General features: G+C 47.2%; 1 protein-coding gene and 1 long non-coding RNA gene across 6 annotated transcripts; one reads left to right on the top strand and one right to left on the bottom strand.

Moving 5' to 3' along the window:
* Positions 1-336: 336 nt before the first annotated feature.
* On the bottom strand, positions 337-23,801 carry Anks3 (ankyrin repeat and sterile alpha motif domain containing 3). Of its 5 annotated transcripts, none has more exons than XM_021233844.2 (17): positions 23,711-23,801; positions 20,193-20,364; positions 17,652-17,850; positions 17,184-17,305; positions 15,185-15,266; positions 12,464-12,599; positions 7,563-7,718; positions 6,725-6,862; positions 6,170-6,282; positions 5,782-5,949; positions 4,564-4,688; positions 2,389-2,530; positions 1,884-2,056; positions 1,515-1,600; positions 1,086-1,169; positions 786-869; positions 337-701 (listed from the first exon to the last, which is right to left on the bottom strand). In XM_021233844.2, exons 2-17 carry the CDS (start codon positions 20,360-20,362, stop codon positions 685-687), a joined length of 1,995 nt encoding a protein of 664 aa, XP_021089503.1. In that variant the 5' UTR covers positions 20,363-20,364; positions 23,711-23,801; the 3' UTR covers positions 337-684. The 5 variants fall into 5 exon arrangements, with proteins under 5 accessions (XP_021089503.1, XP_005081742.1, XP_040604071.1 ...); XM_005081685.4 differs by having other exon boundaries at positions 786-874; positions 23,711-23,799; XM_040748137.1 differs by lacking the exon at positions 7,563-7,718.
* LOC121141247 lies at positions 6,281-10,585 on the top strand. Its single transcript, XR_005878109.1, has 2 exons — positions 6,281-6,579; positions 10,382-10,585. It is a non-coding gene; the product is annotated as an uncharacterized LOC121141247 (long non-coding RNA).
* Positions 23,802-23,884: the final 83 nt, after the last annotated feature.

The raw sequence follows: 23,884 nt of genomic DNA, 5'->3' as shown, positions 1-23,884 counted from the left end.
GGTGTGTGGAAGTTGGGTCCGAGAACATGACCAGCTTGAACCCAGACAGCAACCAATCTGGCTAGTAGCTTGAGTTCAGCCCTTGTGGTGGTGGCGTAGACAGAAGCACAGACTTCCTGTACAGAGTAAAACAGCACCACCATGGAACAGGAATGCCACTGCTGGCCGACTCCCAGCCTGTCCAGAAATACTGAACTTGAACTTGGAACAGCCACCAAGCAAGGGAGGAATCTTGGAGCAAGGAATATGGAGATCTGAAGAGACTATAGATGGGTTACTAGGGTCTGCTAGTGACAGCCAGGAATACATGTCAAATGATCATAAATGAGCCCCCACCAAATTACAAGTAATTTTATTTTCCAACAAATAGCACATTTTCTTTGCACCCAGACCTCACCTTAAGACCAAACAAACCTCAGTGTGGCACCTGCATGTGCGGGGACACACTCTCTTCACAGTCCCACCTGGGCCAGAGCTGCCTATTTGCTTGGGGCCTTTTCACCAGGACCTGGGTGCCAGGCCCTTCATCCTGCCTCAGGGCTGGCCCAAGCTGCCCAGACAGGGACTGAAGTCCTGTCCTGCTGTCCACAAGCTGCTCCCTGGGCTGGTTTTCCATCTCGGGGCGGCTGCAGCCATCTGCTCACTGCTGTGTCTTCCATGGCACATAACTTCAGGGTGGATCCATCACCCAACGTCGGAATCTGAAGAGAAAAAGAAAAGCCTGGTAAGAAGAGACAGGAAGGTTAGGTGGTCTAGGGTGCCCATGGGCATGTGGGTACTCTCACCATCCCTCCTGGCTACGGTTCCCGCCATTTCTTCCCATTCAGCGTCTGTAGCTTCTCCAGGCTCTGTGTTACAGAGCATAATGCCTGCCCTAAGGATAGGGCCAATTAGTATTCTGTGTCAAGTCTCGGCAGCAGGAAAGAAGGGAAACTCAGGGCACTAGGAATAGGTGGCCCTGGGTCAGGGTTAGGTGAGATTTCCCAGGGGTCTGAGCTGACTGGGTGTGGCAGCTCTCAGCCTCAGTCCTTAGAAGAGTGTCTGGGGGCGGGGTTAAAGCCTTGGCTGCCCTCCTGGAGACTTACCCATCTCATGGACACAATCTTCCAGGGCCCCTGACAACTCAGGGAGGCTCAATGCCTGCAGGGGATTAGGCCAGCCTTTGGGATCTGCGGTACAAAAGGGCAAGTTGGGCCACATGCATGTTTGTCCTCACTCCCTGCAAATGTGTGAGTCTGGATGTACCTAGCTACAAGTTTAACAACTGCCACATAAGGGTACTGGGGGCCCCTGTACCCAACTCCACTAGAGGCCTTAAAGACAGTAGTCAGTCATGAAACAAAGGCCCTTACACTTGCCATCCACCCCCTAAGTGTATCAGTGCATCTCTTGTCACAAGTGGGCTGCTCTGGGGACAGCTGTTACTGTAGCAGCCATGCAGAGACCACTGGAACTTAAGGCTTCCTGCCTACCACCCTTGGCCTAGTCCAAAGCCAGGCTGTTGCTCTTCTTACCTGCTGCGAGGAAGGGTGGGCTTAGGGTAGCTTCACTGGGGGACTGGTCCTGCCTCACTCGAGCAGACAGCTCAGCCTGACAAGCCCTGCCAGACATATGACCAAGTGTTAGTGTCAAAGAGGCCCTGCTGCCAACCGCAACCCAAACAGGGCAATGTAAACCACCTCAGCCCTGGAAGTCCCACACCAGTCAGTCATGCTGATCTCCAGCCTGCTTTTAGTCAAACCTGGGTCTGCACTGTGGGAGTCAGAGTCCCAGGAATAGTGCAAGCACCATGGTTTCCCCCAACTTCCCACCTACTTAGAGGATTAGGAAGGGACAATGACAAGTGTGTGGGGGTGACTACCCGAGTGTGTCAGCCCACTTACCGCAGCTGGTCCAGGACAAGAGCAGCATCCTTGGCCAGGGTCTGGGCCTCCTGCAGCTGGGCATGGATGTCCTTTCGGGCACTATCTTGCTCCAGGAGGCAGCTCTCTACTACAGCCCGCAATTCCTGCTCTTGAGACACCTGGCCACGAAGGGCCTCTGCCTCCTCACAGCACTGCAGGCAAATACCACGCTAGAGGGCCTAAGCCAGGAGGCCAAGACCCGTGCTTGCCGATTCCCCCAAAGGGCAGAGAGTCAATTAGGCTGCCTGTCTGCTTCTCTGCAGCCTATTCTAGGAATGGCTCCTTTGGCTCAATCCTACAGATTCAACATTCTATATGGGCTACTTGCTTTCCTCCTACATTCATCTGACTTCGGACTGTTCCATCCACCCACTTCAAGTTTCCTGTCTCCAGTCCCCTACCGACGCTATCTCCTCTGCTATAAAGGTGAAACTCTAGATGTACTCTGCCTCATGTCCACAGCCACCTGGACCTCTCCACTTACTTTGTGCAGCTGGATGGCGAGCTCCTGCATCTCAGCCTCTAGCCGGTCAGCATAGGCCAGCTCCAGAGCATCACTAGGGGGGCGGGCACTACTGTGCCAGCGGGCAATGGCAGAGGTCATCTTCCTTTTAGGCCCAAACAACCTGAAGGAGTGTATCAGGGTGCACTTCAGCTTCTGTCATGAGCATGAACCTTGGTACCAACCTGCCACCAACACCAGTCAACTAGAGAACACCTAACTCTGAAGCAGAGAGGTTGCAGGACAGAAACACAAGTGTCCAAAAAGCCTTCACCATCACTGGCTCCAGGCTTGGATAACCATGTCTGTGCTCTCAAGGGAGATCTCCAGGAATCTCTCCCCTCCAGACAGGTACACTGGCAGAATCTGCATGGGCCACCTGGCAGCCTGGAGGTCACTGCAGGCTTTGACTATGAGTATAGCCAGCTGAGGCTAAGTTCAGCTCTGCATAGCAGCAACCACCCAGACCCAGCATGCAGGAAGAAGGGTAGGCAAGGCAGACCGTGTCCTCCCAGTATCAAGCATGCATTGCAAGTACAGTGGTTATTGAGGGCCACTGCTATCAGCCACACTCGCTTGCTCTCTGTGTGAAGAGATGAGAGTAGGGAAATGAGTAGTGGGGTCTAAGGGGCAGCACCTTTCTCCATTCTCCCGTGTAGGAGCCAGGCAGTAAAGACTAGCACACTGAAAGTACCTGCATGCTCAGAACACTGGTGCACTTGGAAGGCGGCACAACATGACAGAATTCGGAATCACCCTTGACTATATATATAGAAGCAGTTTGTCTTAAAGTAACTACGGATGGGTGCAAAGTTAGCATCATCACGTGCCTAGGGAAGGTGCAAGCTCAAGGGGACTTACAGGTTTCAACCTTCAGCTAGTCCTCTGCACAGAGGCAGCCAACCACAAGCTGAAAACAAAACCTGTAAATCCCAGGGAAAGGGGAGGGTCCTGACTCTGATGGTTACTATTTCATGAGACTTAAATATCCATTTTTGGCAATAAAATGAAAAGACAAGTAGAGCATGGCTCATTTACAGGAAATCAAACTACAGAAGTTCCAAGAAAGCCCTGCAGCAGATCTGCTAGACAAAGGCCTTTTGAAACACCTCCTTAAAGACAGAGACCTAAAAGATGATGTGGAAACAGTCAATAAAAATGGAAATACAACAGAGAAAAACATAAAACGTAAAGAAGTATGGTAACAGACATAAAACCTAAAACAGGCAGATGCAGCCCGAGGCAAGCAAAGGAAGGAACCAGCAAACTGGAGCACAATGGAAATTCAGTCTGAGGAATGAGATTGAAAACCAGAAGAAGAGCTTGGGACCACATGGGGGCCAAGTCTCTCCTGTGAGTACCTCATGAAGGGCAGATACAGTCTGAAGAGCTAGCAACTGGAAACTTCCACGACTGATGAAAGATGTGAACATCCATGAAGCTCAATGAACTCCACAGATGACAGATATTAGGACACACAGCTGAACTAGAGACATACAGAATCCTGGAGCAACAAAAGAAAATCAGCCTGTCCCATGCAGAGATACTCAGTAAAAGTACCTGTACATTCTCATTCAAAACTCTGGAAGGCTAACACAGCCAGAGTGCCAAAGCAAACTGCTGTCACTAAGAGTCCTTTACCTGGCAAAACTGTCCTTCCACAGTGCAGCAAAGATTCAGACATTCCCAGACAGGCAAACACTGAGGAAGCCCTGCTGAGAACAGAGCCTGCTGCACCAGAGCCACCTAGGGGAGAGCACTTCAAGTGTGAGTCACCCATGAGGAGTTACAGCCAAGATACAAACTATAATTTTGTAATGGAATGTTTTGGGACAAAAGGCATATTACACAGTTTGGATTTTATATTAAAAGATTTTACATCCAAGCTTTTAAGAAATAAACCTGTACTATAAAAAAACTAACTCCACAACTGTGACAGTTATGAAAAAAAGTTAAAAATCACAAAAAAACAAACTGACCAAAAGAAAGCCCAAAGGTCCAGCATACAGCAGCAAGGCCATCTTGAAGCTACGTGGGCGCAAAGACCAACCTGGAAGAGAAGCCTGTCCAGATAGGCTGCTTGTCCTACCTGCTGGAGTACAGGCTGGGAGGATGACTGAGCTGAGTGGGGGTGGAGAGCGGCACTAGGGGACTCACGTGATGCCGATTTCCTTCAGGTCACTTTCAGTGAGGGTCAGGAAGATACGAAGGTCCACATCCTGCTCCTCGAACACTTGCAGGTACTTCAGACATCCGATCTGCTCCAGCAGTGTGGCAAGGTCCTGAAGGGAAGAGACAACTGGGAGGCCTGGCACCAGGAATGGAGACCTGGTCTCCTCCTAGTTCTGACCCCAAGCCTGACCAGAGCCCCCACAATGTCCTTTCCAGGGTGAGTGCCTTTCCAGCAGAGAATGAGTGCTGATATAGCTAAAGGCTTGGGAATTCAGGAGTAGGCTCAGCTCTCTACTATTCTGCTGCCTGGCTTTGGGTCTGTGTCCAGTGACATTTGATCCCCTCAAAAAGGCTCTATCCAGTCTCTTATCCTCCTGAACTTGGGGCCAGTTTGACTCCAAGGCTGTGTGGCCATTTACCCTAACACCACCTGACCCTCGGCACTACTCCTTCCAAAACTCCATGTGAGGGGGTGCTTAGTGAGGGCACAAGCTTTTCATTTTTCAAACTAAATGGCTAGTGACAGCCCAGGCTACCTGCTGATCCTGCCACATCAGCTTCTACTGAGCTCAACTGCTTAGCCTCTCAACTAGCTTTCAACACAAGAATGCCCGCTTTCCATTTCTGCTCATGTTTGATTGCTTAGAATGGAGAAAAAAAAAATGTTCCAAGGTTGCTCCACTACCACTTTTCTTTCCTCAGAGAAACAGTGTTGAGATCCCAGCACAACTGGCAACATGCCTGTACAACTGAGGGGTGCACCTGTGTCCCAGGCCTAAGACCCTGAAAAGGGCTGGAGGCAGAAGCTGTCAGAGAGCAGCAGAGCTGGGATGTAGTGCTTATGTGCATCACACCTGGAGATGCTGATCTAGACCACCAGGGTGGTCCACAGTAAGGGTATAGCTAAGGACATACTACTTGCCATTACTTTGTCCCCAGCTCATGAGGATCCTGTTACTATCTCCCTAAGTTTGGGGAGGCCCAGAGAGGACAGACAGTAAGGGGAAAGAAAAGGATACCAACCCCACATCTGGCCTGCTGTTCATCAGGAATCCTCAGCCTTGTGGGGAGAACCCATACCCTCTTCTTTCAAAAGTGCCTGGCCTGTCATGAATACACAATAAATGACCCAACACCCACCCTGCAGTCATAGAAGTGCCACCTCCCTAAGCAAGAAGTCATTGGGTTCTCAAATGGTCTCACCTGAGGTCCTGAGTAGGGGAACTTCTCAGCTTGGGGTTCAGACCCTGGAGTGCATGCAGTCCCTGTGCTGGAAGGCCACTGATTGTCACTGTTGCTGTAACGACTCTTACTCTTCAGATAGCTCTTGGTTTGTCTGCGAACCGAGCTTTTGCGGGTATGATCAGAATCCTGCAGTGGAAGGGGTGTGTTGGAGCAGCCCTTGCCTGGCCATAAACCTCTGGCCTCCTTCATTCATGGCAGGGGTAAAATGTGTAATCTATCATGACTTACCTGTAGCCTGGATCCCCAAAATCAAGAATAGGAGTCCTCCAGGTATGGTGTAGACACACATTAAATATTTACCTATCCCCTATGACACCAAAGAGGAAGGAGGGGGAGGGACCTTCACCTCATCGCTTTCTATGGAGGCTTCACTGCTGAGCCCCTGGGCTGCTCTTGCTAGGCCATCGCTGCTGCTGCTCTTCCACACAGGCCCAAGACTGGCACAGAAAGTGGGTTCCTCTGGTAACAGAAAACACCTGATGACAGGTCTCACCAGTAAGGCTGCCTGGGTTGCATATTTTATTCCTAACTGCCTCTTGCATGGCTCAGTAGTGCTTGTCTGGCCTGGCTGCCTGTCACAACCCCATACTATAGGGTAGACAGAGCTTTATTTTTTTAATCGTGTGCTCATAAATCTCATGCACAACAGAACAGACAACAGAACTTGGCATGAAGCAGGAATTTGGTAAAGCACTGCCAGATCACAGCACATGCCTCCTGCTGGGAAGATTTCCAAGAAACGCTTGGACTGACCTGGTGAGTACAGAATACTTCCTTGGCCTGTGGGTAACCTGGATTGGGATGTTTTCCCTCACCTGCCCATGACCAGCTCTAGCTTACCTCACAAGAATTGGGGCCTTCTATATCCTCTATGGGAACCCAACAGGATGGGGGTACGTACCCCGGCTGCTGCTGCTGCTGCTCTCCACATCCCGCTCATTAATGGGGGAGGTGACGTCTCGGTAGCAGAGGCCCTCAACTTCCAAGGTGTTCTCGTCACTACTGGTGAAGGTCACATAGCCCCTTGGAGGAACTTGCTCTGTGTACAGAATGGGCATATGAACCCTCAGACATGAGTGAAGACATCCTTCTGAGGGCTCTTGCGATGCGGGAACCCCACAGCTGCCACCTCATCTCCTTGCACAGTAATTTGGTCATGCCCCAAGAGGGGTTAGTTTGCACATCACAAGAAATGAGCTTGGTGTAGCCAAGGCTAGCACCCAGGGTAAGGTCAGGCCCCATTAGCACCTGCTACTGTTTTTCTAAGGCAGAAGCAGACAGTTGTTGTGGAATATTCCTTTACACTGTGTGAAGATATTTCACTGTGATTGGTTTAATAAAAAGCTAAATAGCCAATAGTTAGGATTTTTAGGACAGAGAGAAGGAAGGCTGGGAAGAGGGTTGAGTTGTGAGGAGTTGCCAGCCAGACACAGAGGAAGCAGTAAAGCAACATGGGTAGAGTAAAGCCACAAGGCAGAAAGTAAATTAATAGAAATGGGTTAATTTAAGTTAAAAGTGCTAATGAGAAACAAGCCTAAGTCACCTACGTAAATGCAACTCCAGCAAAAAGGAAAATCCGCAGAATGAAACCAGGTGTTACAAATTAGCAGTGACCCCAGGAGCCTGTCACTGGGCCAGCTTTGAGCCTCACTCCTATAGTATCCTAGTATAGCCTGAGGCCAGGGATCAATGTTCCTGGGTATATGATATCAAAGAGCTCTGGGAATCGTGGCTCTCACCATAGCTGGTCTGGGGCTTGCCTCCAAGTCCAATAGCTGTGATCCTGGCCAGTGCACGTGGCCCCTCATGAATGCTGAGGCCCTTTTTTCGACAGGGCCTCTGGCGCTGAGGAACAGGCCAGGACTCATCTGAAGAGCTCAGATCTTCATATTTTTCTATAAGTCAGACATGAAAATTAAGACAGTTGGTTCAATGATGAGCTCATTTGCCAACACTAAAATCTAAGGGAGTATGTGTGTGCTTCTGAGACAGTGACTCACTATGTAGGCTCAGGCTATCCTTGAACTTGCTGCAATCTACACACACACACAAAACTAAAGAAAAAAATCTTAAGAGAATATTAAGCTGAGTATGGAGGCATTACACATAACCTCAGTATTATGGACGTAAAGCAGTGAGATTGAAGAAAGTTCAAAGCCAGCCTGAGCCTACATAGACAGGGTTTCTCTTTGTGGTCCTGGCTGTTCTGGAACTCCCTCTGTAGACAAGGCTGGCCTCCAACTCAAAGAGACCCACCTGTTTCTGGGATTAAAGGTGTGTGCCACCACAGCTTGGCCTAGTTTTTAAAAATTAATGTCTCATTTTACCCTATTCAGTTTTATTCTAACTTATCTGCCTATAGAGTTATTAAATATTCCATTTTATGGAACCTACTGATGCCCTGTCACCTCATCAGTGATTTTAAATACTCCATATGTGGGAAAAAGAATTGTGTTCTCTCATCTGTTGATTGTATTTCTGTTTTCCTTGCATTTTCTATAGTTTCTGGGAGACTTGAGAAATTGACCCTTAGGGGTTGGAGAGAGATGGCTCAACTGTATAGAGTAGTGGAGCTTGGTTCCCAGAGTGCACATCTGGTGGCTCAGGGGATCCAGTGCCTTCTACTGATCTCTGTGGGTATCCTCATACCCGCATACACATGCATACACACTGCATGGCCCATTTTGAGAGCTCTGACCTAGTACAGGCTGAGGGCATGCTGAGTTGGCAGGGTTTTGAAGGGCTTTGCAAAGAGATGCCATTTACTTCCTTAGAAGTCATTCAGATTGGAAATATACAATAGTATTATTTACAAATCCCTTCAATTTAAAAGATTTCTGATTATAATAGTATGGGCTTACAAGAAGCATTTCTTGACACTAGCTAGGTAAAGAATAAGAATGAAGGTTTCAGCTCCCTGTTGTAGAGCAGTGGCCTGTTGTGATATCTCCAAGCACAGTGTACAATCCTGATGAACCTTTTTATTTTTTTTTTTTTGAGGGTCTACCTCCCAGATGCTTGGATTAAGGGTATTACCACACCACCATGCCCGGCCCAACACACTCTTTTCTTAATGTAATACCTTCAAGATAGTTTAGCTGGAGAGAAGGCTAAGTAGCTCTTAAGAATATCTATCCTTAAATAGGCAGTTAATCCCAGCACTCAGGAGGCAGAAACAGGCAGATCTCTGTAAGTTCAAGACCAGCCTGGTCTACAGAGTTGACTTCCAGAACAGGCTCCAAAGCTACAAAGAGAAACCATATTGAACCCTTTCAAAACTTTTTGAGTGGAGGGGTTGGCTGTTGTGTTGTTTTGGTTTTTTGAGACAGGGTTTCTCTGTGTAACAGCCCTAGTTGTCCTGGAACTTGCTCTGTAGACCAGGCTGGCCTCAGACTCACAGAGATCCACCTGCCTCTGCTTCCCGAGTGCTGGGATTAAAGATGTCCACCACCACTGCCTGGCTCTATTTATTGCTCTTGCAGGGTACTTATACAGCTCTTGCAGAGGACCCAAGTTCAGCTCCCAGACCTCACATTAGCAGCTTACAAATACCTATATAATTCTATCTCCAAAGGATCTAATGCCCTCTTCTGGTCTCCTTGTGCACCTGTCTCAAAAAACAAAACAGCAGAGCGTGTTCCAGGACAACCTCCAAAGCAATACAGAGAACCCTATCTTGAAAAACAAAAACAAACAAACAAATGAAAATAAAAATAGCAAAACCTATTGAACAACTCCTAAGTAAAAGGGAAAATATAAATCAAAATTATAGAATTCCTGGAGAATATCAACTATATTCCAAACTCCTGCCATGTGGCCAGTAGAAAATGAAATCTACTGCCAGATTTTCACTAGAAAAGGCAAACTGTGAGAATGAAATGAGCTGGCTAGGGAGATGGCTCAGTGGGAAAAGTGACTGCTATTCAACAATCAAGACCTGGGTTAAAACCCTGTCCCAAAGAATATGAGAATCTTTTATTTGTGGCACTCCCAAGGCCATACCAAGAGGAAGCCAAATACCTCCTTCCCAGCCACTAGCAGTCAGAAACTCACTGAAGTGGACCATGAAAGTAAGATTTGTACTTTGTATGAGATGTGCGTGACCACCGAGGTAGCTGCTGATGCTCTGGGTGAAGAGTGAAAAGGGTATACGGTCCAGGTCAGTGGTGGGAACAACATACAAGGTTTTCCCATAAACAAGGTACTTTGACCAACAGCACAGTGTGCCTTGCAAGGGATGTACTGTGGGTGCCAATCTGAGCATTCAACTTGGTTATTGTAAGAGAGACAGACAGACAGACGCACATTGACAGACAGACACAAGGATATTACTGCCTGACAGATGGCACTATGCTTTGTTAGACGGGGGGCGGCGGCGGCGGCTGAAGCTAGCAGAATCTGAAAACTTTTCAGTCCTTCTAAAGAAGATAATGTCTGCCAGTATTTTCTCAGAAAGCTCTTAAAGAAGGTAAGAAGCCCAAGACCAAAGCACCTAAGATTCATTTGTCTTTTTCCTCCATATGTCTTGCAACACAAATGGGAATGTGCTGCTCTGAAGGAACAATACACTATGAAAAATGAGGAGGCTTCAGAATATGCTTAATGAGAGAACCCAAAGAAAAATGCCCGGAACAGACTACCAGAGATACAGGCTGTCCTGAGAGCTTCTACTTCTCTAAACATGAGTCCAGCCAAAAATAAATCTTTAGGGGTAATGGATGATCAGAACTTGAGAAATAAATAAAAAAAGTATCTGTATCAATGGAGACTTAACTTTCTTAATATGGTGTAAGGTAATAATGCACACAAAGGTACATTATTTCCAGTGCTTACCACAGTTCTAGAGGCACTGGCAACTGAATTAAATCAGGCACAAAAGCATGACAGGCAGAGGGTGAGCTCTGCCTAGAGACTGGCAGCATGATAGCACGCCTGGGAACTCCCAGAAGTGGAAATGAAACTAACTGGACCAGACAAGATCAGTTATGGAAGCCTACAGTCTATGCAGAAATACCAAAGAGATGGAGTAATACCATCAATCAGAAGGAGATGAATAGTAGTGAAACCATCTACAAGAACAGTCAAGATGGGCTAGGTGGTGGTGGCACACTCCTTTAATCCCAGCACTCAGGAGGCAGAAGCAGGCAGATCTCTGTGAGTTCAAGGCCAGCCTGGTGTACAGAGTGAGTTTCAGGACAGCCTCCAAAGCAATATAGAGAAACCCTGTCTCAAAAAACCAAACAAACAAACAAAAAAAAACAGTCAAGATGATAAATACTTCAGAATAAATTCAGTTACAGACAATATATATGTATTAGGAAAAATTTAAGCCTTCCTTAAAAACCCAAAAGTACACTGAAAACAAAAACACAACCTGTGTTCTTAGATGGGACAAAAAACAGTGAATTTCCCGTAGTGGGGTTTTTTGATATCACATCTGTGTTGTGCAAGCGGTTTGAACTTGTATCCCCCTACCTTTGCCTCTCAATCCAAAATTCTGAGATTACAGCTGTACACTATCACCTTGCCTTTTCTACCTTCTTAATTATAATACTAACACCTTTTTTTTTTTTTAAGACAGGGTTTCTCTGTATTGTTTTGGAGGCTGTCCTGGAACTCGCTTTGTAGACCAGGGTAGCCTGGAACTCACAGAGATCCACCTGCCTCTGCCTCCCAAGTGCTGGGATTAAAGGCGTGCACCACCACTGTCCACCCAGCTTTAAACTATTAACACTCTTAAGGATACAGATAGGTTGACACTCAACTTCATACAGAATAGTAATAAAGAATACTGACAAGTCCTAATTAACAGTAAAATACATTATAAAATTCCTCTGGTTGCGGTGGTGGTGGCATGTTCCTTTAATCCCAGCACGCAGGAGGCAGATGCAGGTGGATCTCTGTGAGTTCAAGGCCAGCCTGGCCTACAGAGTGATTTCCAGAAGAGCCAGGGCTACACAGAGAAACCCTGTCTCAAATAAAACAAGCCTCTAGTCAAACTGTGGTTTGGGTGCATGATTATAGAGACCTCCAGAATCTAACTCTAGGGAGAGACCCTAATAAGATGGAAATTCAATGTGTGATAAAGGTGCTGTATCTAACCCCATGTCAATCATGCTGAATGATGCTGGCACAATTGTGTGACCATTTGGAAAAGATAATTGGTTCCACATTTCATACCACACAAAAGAAACAGGTATCAGTGGGTCAGACATCTAAATGTAAAAAATTAAAACAATGGAAAAAAGAACATGACCATCATGACCATCAGGCCCCGGAAAAAATTCAACATCCAGAGACAATAAAGAACACCTAATTATAAATGGTCAAACATACATAGCACAAGATTGTCAAAACCAAGAACTAAAAGCCAGAGCCTCTCTGTGACATATGCCTCCCCTCCTCATCCTTATGCTGCACAGCCTATGCTGTGCATGATCTCAGTTGGCACGGATGCTCTGTGGTGAGGCCTTGGACATCAACCTCAGCTCCCCAGTGGAAGTGGTAAGAAGAGAAAGCCTCAGGGCAGGACTGGCAGAGTCCAACCTGAACAAAGCAAGGGATCCAGGCAGGGGCTCTCGTCTTCTAGTATCCGGAATGCTCAGGGCAGCCCTGCTAGGACACAGAGGCAGATCTTTACCTGGGCTCCGGTAAAGGCTCTTGGGCAGTGCAGGCGAATGAGTGTCCATCAAGGCCACTATCTTCATGTGACCATACTGCCTGGCCAGCATCCTGGCTGTGGCTCCACTGTGATCTCTTATGTCGACTTTGACTCCCTAAGAAGGTTCAGGAAAGAAGAATCAGAAACTCCTCACTAAATACCCCAGCTTGGTGAACTGCTGGACAGCAGGAATAAGGAAGCAAAGTAGGTTTATGATCACTTCCCTGGCTTGAGATGCCATCGGGGTTGGGATAGGGGGAGGGAGGGTGGTGACTTTCTGTCTTCTTCACAACAAGGAAGAGGGCTAGCAAAGCCATCATGAAGAGCAGTCACCAACCCATCCATCTGCAATCATTCTCCCCTCCTGAGTACTGCCTGCCAGATGCCAATGTTTCTGGTAAGAAGACAGAAGCTGGGACCTGCTGGCAGAGGCCTACCTTCACCCTCCACCCGCCTCCCCTCCATGTCTGTCTCTTCAGCCCACCCTCACAAACTGAACTTGACATGTCTTATCCCCTGATTTTGTGAGACTGGATGTAGACAAGGATGACCTTCACTTTTTTTTTCTTTTTTTCTTTTTTCTTTTTTGGTTTTTCGAGACAGGGTTTCTCCATATTGTTTTGGAGGCTGTCCTGGAACTCACTCTGTAGACCAGGATGGCCTCGAACTCACAGAGATCCACCTGCCTCTGCCTCCCCAGTGCTCATAAAATTCATCTGAGTCTGCCTCTGCCTCCCGAGGAGTTTTTATTGTTGTTGTTAATGTTTTGTTTTGTTTTTTTTTTGAGGCAGAGTTTCTTTGTATAACCTTGGATAGTCTTGATCTACCTGCCTCTGCCTCTGCCTCCTGAGTGCTGGGATTAAAAGCAAGCGCCAACAAAGCAGGCTTTTTGACTTTGGTCACAATGTGACTAACTACCCTCTACATCCTCCCCACTATGATGGACTTCTCTTTGAACTGTCAGTCAAAATAACCCTTCCCTTCCTTAAACTGTTCTTTATTCGAAAGAAAAAAGAAAAAAATTAGGCCAGGTGGTGGTGGCACACGCTTTTAATCCCAGCACTCGGGAGGCAGAGGGAGACGGATCTTTGTGAGTTCAAGGCCAGCCTGATCTACAAAGCTACACAGAGAAACCCAATCTCAAAACACATACACACAAATAAAACAAAAGGAAAAACCAAAAAAACATAAAAACCAACTGTTCTTCATATGGCCTTTTGTCACAACAATAAAAATATTAACTGATAGCCTGAAACGTTAACACTGTGATGAAGCAGTAAAAGAAGCAGACTTTCCTAGTCTTCCTAGTAGGTAGCTTTTGTTTGTTTGTTTGTTTTTCAAGACAGGGTTTCTCTGTGTAACAGCTCTGGCTGTGCTGGAAATTTGTTTTGTAGTTCAGGCTGGCCTTGAACTTACTGGGAGAGACCTAGGCACCTGTGCCACTGACCAGCCAATTGTGGGTGTGGCTACAGATGCATAGGGGCATGTGGAATAAGGGGCTGAGAATAGAGGCACTCTCCCTCTTTTTGGGGCTCAGGTTGGGTCTCGAAAGGCTGCAGAGACTAACCTGGGTTTTCGGTTTCTTGTGTAAGTATTTTCTCACAATAAATAACCAACAACACCCTTATTCCTTGTACTGTTACTTTTCCTTAACAGAGAAACACTTGTCTCTGCCTCCTAAGTGCTGGGATTAAAGGTGTGTGTCACCATCACCAGGCCAAGGCCAGCTTTTCAACTAGATAGGTAGCTCTGAGGCCTGCCTGGGCTACATCAGATGCTAACTCCACAAACCAAACAAAAACAAAAGTAAATTACAAAGTATGCATGCTGTTTTCCCTTTGGAGCTCTTAGGAATACTCCTGCTGTTCATAACTAGGTACAAGTTCTATGTAGATACAGGCTCTCAGTTCTCTTGGGTATATACCTGAGAAAACTGATGAATGCTATGGTAATTCCTGACATACCCATTGGAGGAATTACCAGACTGTTTCCTGAGAAGCTGTGCCAAGTCCTTTGAGGTTCACATCGGACACTAATATTTGCTCTCTCTTCCCTTCCTGATATCTCAGTCATGTAACTTGGCTGGCACAGGCCTATAATCCAGCTACTCAGAAGCTGGACAACTTGGTAAGATCCTGTCTCAAAAGAAAACATTTTAGTCAGGCATTGTGGCACACGCCTGTAATCCCAGGACTCGGGAGGCAGATGCAGAGGCAGGCAGATCTCTGTGAGTTCAAGGCTAGCCTGGTCTACAAAGTGAGTTTCAGGACAACCAAGGCTATACAGAGAAACTCCATCTCCAAAACCTAAAATGCAAAACAAACAAAAAAAGATTGTTTTCAAAATCATTATAAATATAGAAATTTTATTTTTATATTTTTTATTTTTATATTGTTTATTTTTACTCACCACTGTACATTTCTCAATGAAAATGTACCCACTTACAGGGTAGCAAAACAGCTCAGTGGGTAAAGGCACCTGCCACCAAACCTAAGACCTGAGTTCAATTCCCAGAATCTATTTTACAGGAGAAAACAAACTCCCACAAACATCCAAACACAAACAGATATATATGTATATACACACATTTGTGTTGACTACATAGGTTTCCATGTAAAAGAACCCCAGTTAGAGTTTATAGTTTCATCTATGATTCCTATTTGCTGAGACTAAATTACAAGGTAATAAATAGTTACTTACATGATTCAGAAAATACTGTACAATTATCTCGTGGCCAGAGGCAGCTGCTTCCATCAAAGGAGTGAATCCACATACAGGTTCCCTGCAATATGAGTTCAGAAAGATGGTTAGCAGAGAGGAGTAAGGCAATGAACAAACTCTTGCCAAAGACAAAAAAGCAAGCCAAGACCCCTACAGGCAGAGCAGGGGTGTAGGCTCAGGCCTAGGCTCTCATGCACTTAGAACCTCTGGGGTGTTGGATCAGGGAGGCCGTTCAGTTGCTAAACTGCTTGCCACATAAGCATTAGGACCTGAGCTTGATCCCCAGCACTAGGTAAAGATGGGTGTAGTTCTGTGTGCTTGTAATCATAGGGCTAGGAGAAAAAAGAAGCAGATCCCAGGCCAGGCAACTAGTCCCAACTGTGAACCCTAAGTCCTAGTATAAGACATTGTCTCAGTTAAAAACGGTAGATGAGCCGGGCGGTGGTGGCGCATGCCTATAATCCCAGCACTCGGGAGGCAGAGGCAGGAGGATCTCTGTGAGTTTGAGGTCAGCCTGGTCTACAGCGTGAGCTCCAGGACAGCCAGGGCTACACAGAGAAACCCTGTCTTGGGGGGGAGATGGTGGAGAACTACATGAGTTTTACAACTCCCTCCGGTTCATTAACAGTCCCAAAGACCAAGCTCTCCCATCTTCCTTCCTTCAAAGCCATTCCTACCTCATTCTAAATCCCCACTTGAATCACACTCAAAAAGCAGCTATTGCCAGGCCTGGTAGAACATGCCCTTAATCCCAGCACACAGAAGATAAAGGCAGGTGGATCTCTGTGAGGCCAGCCTGATCTACATAGAGAGTTCCAGGACATCCAAGGCTACCTAAAGAGGCCATCTCTCAAAAAATGGGAAAGCAAACATTAAAGCAGCTACTGTTCTTCATTTCTCACAGATGCTAATGTCTCCTCCCACCTACCGAAGCCTTATCTTTCGTCCAGCAGCCCATGAATTGTTGCTGACAAGCCCACACACTAACAATCCTGTCTTTGCTTTCTGTTACTCTAACACTGCTCTCAAACAGCCCCTTCACTGTTCCTCATTACTAAACCTGGATCTCAACCATTGTAAGAAACATACTCTTCACATCTTAACACCACTCAAGCCAGAATCTATCTTAAAGTCATTTTAGATATTGAATTTTAATTAGTAGTTTTTTTATTCCTTGGAGTCACTCAGAATTAACTATATCTTCCAATGAGTATCATGAGCCAGAGCTGCCATGCCAACATCAAGTGGGGGCTCAGTTGGTACTTGCTGTGAAGGGATTCTTAGATAACATGTGTCAGACTACAGTAACTTGGTGAAAATAATGGAGACGGGTGAGATGGCAGAAGCACTTGCTATGCAACCCTAGCCTGACAACTGTAAAAGTAGAATAAAGTCATGCAAATGTCTGCAATCTCAGCACTCCAACAGGAAGGGGCGGGAGCAGAAGCTCACAGGCAAGGTAGCCTGGGGTACCCAGCTTGTCTCCAACACCTGAAAGCTGTCTGACCTCCAAATATGTGCCATGGCCCACATGCATCTGCACCTTGAACCCTGAACAGGTGCACACTCCCTTACGTGGTAAAGAAAAAAGGCAATATGAGTTGGTTGGTAATGAGATTGGGGTATGACTCAGTGACAGGATGCTTGCTTAGCAAACATGAGGTCATACAGCCTAATCTCCATGATGATAATCAAAAAGACAAGAAAGAAAAAGGAATTAGCATCTAATGTATATCATCCAAATACCATTTTTCAAAGCTCTGACATGGGCCTTTCCTAACCTCAATTTTCAGATAAAACAATTTCTGTAAAACATCGGGGCCTAGTGGTACACTGATGACTGACAGATATGCACAAAGTCCCATCCATTCCACTCCTTCATCTTACCTCTCATACTGGGATAGGATGACCCTGCTTCCTTGCTTAGAGTTGGATGAAACCCAGCCCGCTCCTGTGACCAATTAGCTACAATAATCACCTCACGTTGGCATTGGCTCCACTGTCCAGGAGGAACTTGACCATCTGCTGGTGGCCGGCACTGGTGCAGTGGAAGAGTGCAGTCCAGCCCTGGATGTCCTTCATCTCAAGCTCTGCACCTTGCTTTAAGAGAATAGTATGTGGGTTATGACCCATGTCTCCAGGAAAGGTGAGCGGTGGGTGAGAGGCACCCACCAGGCCATCATCTGAAAGAAGTTTTTTGGAGGGGAGGGGGTTTCAACACAGGGCTTCTCTGTGTAACAGTCCTGGCTGTCCTGGAACTCACTCTGTAGACCAGGCTGGCCTCGAACTCACAGAGATCCACCTGCGTTACCACTGCCCAGCTGGCTGAAAGAATATTAAGTGATTATACATGCACATATGCACACTGTGCCTGCAGTAGCTCATATCCTGTCCAGGCAGCCAGGGAGCCCCTGGGTGTCTGGGCCTGTGCCCACTTGTAGCTCACCTGGAGCAGAAAGTAGGCGATGCTCTCGTTGCCACAGCTGGAGGCCAGCATCAGTGGAGTCTGCCCTTCCGGGGTCGGCACATTCACACTCACCCCTGCCTCGAGCAGCAGGTGGACAATGGTATCGTGTCCAATGTAGGAAGCATACATCAGCGGGGTCCAACCACCACCATTCTTCTTATTCAAATCTAACTCTCTCCTAAACAAATGCAAGATATGCTAGAGATTCCCAGCATCCCACATGTGAGCTTCATCAGAGCCATGTGCCAGGCCTGATGGGACAAGCTGACCTTCCAGAAAGCTTTAATCACTTGCCCCAAGGCATACCCAGGTAGAGAGAAGGCAGGTGAGTAAGTGTTTCCAGGGCAGGTCTGAGGGATTTTCTAGAGTGGGCTAACTGATGTGGGAAGAGCAACCCTAAATACAAGCAGTGTCATTCCATGAGCTGTGCTTACAGACTAAACAAAAAAGAGAAGCAGCAGAGCACCAGCATTCATCTCTTCCTGCTTCCTGATGCAATGTGACCATGCTTCCCTGTCACGACAGACTGTACCTTCAGCCAAGTTAAAATAAACTCTACCTTCCTTACACTGCTTTTGGCAGTATTTGTTATAGTAACAAGAAAAGTATGGTGTGGTGATACACACTTTTACTTGCAACACTTTGGGGGGGAGGCGCAAAGTCAGGTATATCTCTGTGAGTTCAAGGCTAGCCTGGTCTACAAAATGAGTCCCAGGCCAAATAGGGCTAAATCATGAGACGCCCATTTAAAAAAAAGAAACAGAAAGAAAAAAGAAAAGTGACTAATATAACCATCTCTATTCTAATACTCTCATTTTTCCTACCATCTCCTGGCAAGGCCAATACTCTCCATTTTTGTACCTACAACAATATCCACCATGCTCAAGGTAGGAGTTAGCTGTTGGCACATACTTAAGGCTATTAGCTGGCTAAACATCCTACAGCACAAGGGCCCACTACAGACAAGACTAGCTGCCTAGTTTATCAGTATAGGTGAGTCTGAGACACCCTAACCACCAGCCACCAAATCAATAACCAATGTCAGCAGAGCTGTGCAGAGGGGCCCAGGGGAAGAGAAAGAATCAGACTTTAAGGCTTAGGGATGGGAGTCCCCCATTCTAGGTAACACCCATTGCCTACTCCAAAGAAGATATAGCTAATGCCCCCAGGACTTCCCCTTCACAGTTCTTGTTTCCAGTGGTGGCTGGCAACAAGTGACAATCTGTTGTATGATCAGTACTTCTTATGAGTCCATACTAAGCTAAGTCAGGCAGCTACTTCCCACAGCAGCTCCTGATGACTGGTATATGTCATCTGGCCATTCTGAAGTGGCTGCAGCCCTGCAGAATGCAGATATTTCTGGAATCTCTGGAATGACTTGGCATCCAGCACTACCTCCCTTCATGAGTGGCAATTCCACAAAGGAGCAGTGGCAAGTGCCTCAGCAAAGCTACCACTTACCCTTCAGCCCCTGTTCTCTGAGACCTCCAATATCCCCCAGTCCCAGCCTGGACTCCCTGAACAAGTCTGCTTTTCAACTGGGCCTAAACTCCAGTGAGAGCACAGAACTCCTCCTATTCTCCTCTTTGGGCTGCTCTGGGGCCATTGCTTTTTCACAGGACACTCAACACGTAAGAACTTGAGACTCAAGAATAATAGCAGGATTCCTGGTTATCCCATAAGTACATGGGCTGACTATACACCCACCTGCCTATCCCTGAGGGCATCATGTAGAGGAATCCTAGACTGAGAGCTTTGGCACTACTGTCCAAGGACGATGGATGACTCTGATTTGCAACCAGAGACCTAGGGCTTTATGAGGCTGTGTTGTGGCTCATCAGGAATTGAGAAGGCAGAGAGGTCTGGGAGACATCATCTCACCAGGGTATCAAATGAGCACTTAAGGCAAACTAAGTGTCAAGTGTGGTAGAGCACAAAGAGGCGAAGAGAGCCCTTCTCCTACAGAACCTTCAGACCATATGGACTAAGAGACAGGCTCTGGGACTGGATACTCATGTGCAGGTTGGTAAACCTGACAGGTGGGCAGTGAGGACAGGACGTCAGCCTCTTCACTTCTGTGCCAGAGTGGACAAGAGCTGCGGAAAGCACAACAAACCTGTAGTCAACGGGCTGAAGTGCTGGCTTGCCATCCTTATTTTTGTTTTCTCTGGGAGGGAAGCTCCAAACGTCTCAGGTTGAAGTACACTATAACTTAGTGTTTATAACATAGAGAACAATGTAAGGTTTTGTTTGTTTGTTTGGTTGGTTGGTTTTCCGAGACAGGGTTTCTCTGTATTGTTTACAATGTAAGTTTTAAACATGGTTTTTCTCCACAGAGTCTAAAGTTCTTTTTTCTAAAAGTCTAACATGAGCCATCAATGACATCTGCGACAAGGAGGTGAGCCTAATCCATACGTGTTAGAGGGCTTGAGCTCTGCAAGACTCCAGCCTGTGGGAACTGAAGCCACTGAGACGCTAATGAAACTGTGAGGTGAAGGGATGCTCCCCAAGACCTCTTACCGCTGTACACATTCCTTCACCACCTCATACTGGCCAATGGAAGCAGCTGTGTGAAGATCCAAGGGAACATCCACCTCCTCGCGGCTGACCTGTGCACCAAGCCCATACCACATGGACAAGCTGCGGTTCAGGAGTTCCGGCTCGCTAGCTTCATCGCTGAGCTCAGACATGGCTGTAGAGGGAGGCCCAGTGGTTAGTCCTTCCTCCCTGGATGTTCCAAGAATGAAATACTTCTACTAATGGAAGGCTATCATCTCATTCCTAAGAAACTAAAGCCACTGAGGCTGACTTAGCTTTCTTCCAACAGCAGCACCATCACAGGGCCACTGGCAAGCTTGCCACCAGACAGAAGACGGGAGTATCTGCTTCCACTACGGGTTCTACAATCACATTTCCCAGAGGCCTGAAAACCCCTCTTTTGCTAGTAAAACAGTGCAAACTGAGTTATTTAGCACTATTTGCTCAATTTGAGTATGTAGCAAAATTTACATCTGTGTCTAGCATCTCCAGCCCCTATTCCTCACTAACAGACGCAGATGTCTAAAAGGGATACTGCTACAAATACACGGAAGCTGGTTGTGGTGGCATACCTCTGTCATCTCAGCACTGGGAAGGTGAACAGAGGCAGGAGTAGCATGGACTTAAGGGCAGCCTGGAGTACATAAGTTTAAGACCAGTGTGGCTACACAGAGATCCTCTCTCAATAAAACTAAGAGTGGGACCCTGAAAGATGGCTCTGGTGTTAAGAGCACAGAGGACCCAAGTTCAGCTCTCTGAACCTGTCTAGTGGCTTGTAACCTCCTGTAACTCCAGTGTCAGAGGATCCAACAGCCCCTTCTGGCTTCCTTGGGCATCTGAATTCATTGGTGTACACACCACCCCCAGATACATGCATACTTATAATTTTAAGTCTTTTAAAACAAACCAGGGCTGGAGATGGCATAGCAGTTAAGAGAGGATCTGAGCTCAATTCCCAGCATCCATACAATGCAGCTTAGAACTGCCTGTAATTCTAGCTCCAGGGGAATCCAACACTCATATGCACATGCTCATTTGTGCATACAAACAAATTAAAACAACTATAAAATTTTAAATTAAAACGTTTTTTTCCGCCGGGCGGTGGTGGCGCAAGACTTTAATCCCAGCACTCGGAAGGCAGAGGCAGGTGGATCTCTGTGAGTTCGAGACCAAGCCTGGTCGACTGAGTGAGTTCCAGGACAGGCTCCAAAACAATACAGAGAAACTCTGTCTCGAAAAGCCAAAACCAAAACCAAAAAACTTTTTTTTTCCGAGACAGCATTTCTTTGTGGCTTTGGAGGCTGTCCTGGAACTAGCTCTTGTAGACCAGGCTGGTCTCGAACTCACATAGATCCACCTGCCTCTGCTTCCCGAGTGCTGGGATTAAAAGCATGTGCCACCACCAACCGGCAAATTAAAACTTTATAAGGACTAGACAGGCAGTGGTTGAACACTTGCATATCCACAAACAAGCCGCATAGAAGGCTATGCATGGAGACGCCATAAAGTATGGCACTCGGGAATTGGAGACAGGAAAGAAAAAAAGAGGAAGAGGAAGGGGGAGGAAAGAAAAGTAGGACAGGAAGAGGAGGAGGAAGAAATCCCCCTAGCACAGACTATAGAATGTGATCCCTGATGTTTAGCAAATGTTACCCGAGCAAAATCTACTTATGCAACTCTGTTAAGTAGGAAAAAATGGGCCACCACAAGATGACAAGTGTGTAAGTCCTTTATTCTGGGGAATCCTACTCAATCCAAAGCCAAGCCATTAACTTCCTAGGAGATTCCTAAGTCTAGAAGCAACAGGAAGCTAGTACAGAAAAGGGAGAAGAGAGTTCTGGATATAGCTCAGTTGCTACAGTACTTGCCCCACTGTATAAGGCCTTTCATCCTGAATCTAATCCCTATCATAGCAGCAAAGGGGGTGAGAGGTAATGGGAGAGGATACAATGGCGGTTCACAGTGAGGAGGGTCTCACCTTCATGTTCTGTTCTCACCTGTGTAAATGGCCACTGTTTTGTTCTGAGACAAGTTGTCACTATTTGTAAATCAGGCTCAACTTAATCTCACAAAGACACACCTATCTTTGCTGAGATTAAAAGCACGTGCCGCCATACCCAGCTAAATGGCCACTGACTGGAACTAAGGATCCTTGGGGGCCACCTCAGTGACCCCAAACCACTTCAAGTGGCAGAATCACTCCAGGACCATATCATGGTGCCCTGGCAAGGTCCTTACTCTCAGAGGTTGACACTGGCCTGGACCTGACCCAACAGAGTTGAGCATAGCACAACAGCAAGTTGTAAAGATCTGGGCCCACCTGGGAGTCAGGACCAATGCAGGAGAGGGTACAGAACACCGATACCCATACTCAAGAATTCTGGCAAACCCAGAAGGAAGCGTGTACCCAGAAAGTATTAGTTCCCTGCTCCTAAACACCCTAGCATTCTTCAGTGTTGGTGAGTACCAAAACAGACAAAAAGCAGCACACTTCCAGATGGAGGCAGAGGATCAAAATCACAAACCGGCTTGGGCAACTTTGTGAGATTAGAATATTTAAAAAGCAGAAAAATGGTTGAGGCTATATCTCAATGATAAGCATTACATATAAATAGCTTGCAAGACCTTAAGTTAAAAATAATAATAATAAAGGGCAAACCACCAATCTGGGGGACAGTTTGCCAGCCCTTGCTGTGTGCTGGAGAGGTGAAAACCGGCTGCTTTCTGGAACCACTGGCCTCTCCTGCTGCAGAGTCTAAGCAAAGGAGTACCTCAGGCCCACAGGTGAGACTCCTGAGCCCGAACCAATAGAGGAGACACATGCTCCCCTAATGGGGACACATTAGCAGAATCCTGGAAGGGCTCACTCCTGTTAATTCCGGCTCTTGGGAGAACGAGACAGGGCGACTTTGGAGTTCAAGACCAACTTGGGATACATGAGATGCTTACTCAAAAAACCACAAAAAAACATACAATCTGCCGGGAGTAGTGACACACGCCTGTAACCCCAGCACTTGGGGAGGCAGACGTCTGTGAGTTCCAGGACAGCGTGGTCCACAAACTCAAAAAAACAACCCCCCAAAAATCGACTCGAGCAAAACAAATGCTTCTACGTCTTCTGCACCTCACTACCAGAACTCCAGTTAGCAGCAATGATACTCGTTACTCTTTGAAAAAGTTTTCTTTAAAAAAAAAAATCCCATCCTGGTGGCAACTGTCACTCCTCTCCTTCAAGAGATCCGTCAAGGCCTCGAGGGAGACCTTGCAGCCCAGAAGCGCGGCGGCGCGGTTCCGACCCTCTCGGCTCCCGGTGACCGTGCGCGACCACGGGCTCCCGCCTGGCTGAGCACTCTGGCAGGCACCTCGCGTGACCCATCAGTCCAGCTCCAAGGAGCCGGGCCCACGTCCCCAAGCCCTGCGAGCGCCGCGGCGGGCCGCCGGAGCGGACTCAGGGCGCCTCAGGCACCGCCTCTCAGAGAGCCCAGCCGGGCCCGGCCTACCTGCGAGCACTCAGGTTCCCGCGCCACCCTCCAGACGCAGCTGCACGCTCCCTCACCGGGAAACAGCCCTGCGCCCGGCCCACCCCGGAAGTGACTGTAGGAACGCGCGGGGCCCTCCGGGAAGATGGCGGGCGTCCTGTTATTGGCCCGCCACAGCAGCCAATGAGATGGCAG

The sequence above is a fragment of the Mesocricetus auratus genome, unplaced genomic scaffold (assembly GCF_017639785.1).
Source record: "Mesocricetus auratus isolate SY011 unplaced genomic scaffold, BCM_Maur_2.0 Super-Scaffold_100007, whole genome shotgun sequence".
In the NCBI taxonomy this organism is placed as follows: Eukaryota; Metazoa; Chordata; class Mammalia; order Rodentia; family Cricetidae; genus Mesocricetus; species Mesocricetus auratus.
Note: the sequence above shows the minus strand (reverse complement) of the source record. Positions and strands in the feature narration are given on the sequence as shown.

What these genes read in the sequence shown, in the direction of transcription:
- Anks3 (XM_021233844.2), bottom strand. Translation starts at nt 20,362, where the DNA reads ATGTCTGAGCTCAGCGATGAAGCTAGCGAGCCGGAACTCCTGAACCGC. An exon ending in CTGAAGGAAATCGGCATCAC is followed by an intron (nt 2,531 to 4,563) that starts GTGAGTCCCCTA and finishes ACACTCCTTCAG; the next exon opens with GTTGTTTGGGCCTAAAAGGA. An exon ending in TCGCCATCCAGCTGCACAAA is followed by an intron (nt 2,057 to 2,388) that starts GTAAGTGGAGAG and finishes ATTTGCCTGCAG; the next exon opens with TGCTGTGAGGAGGCAGAGGC.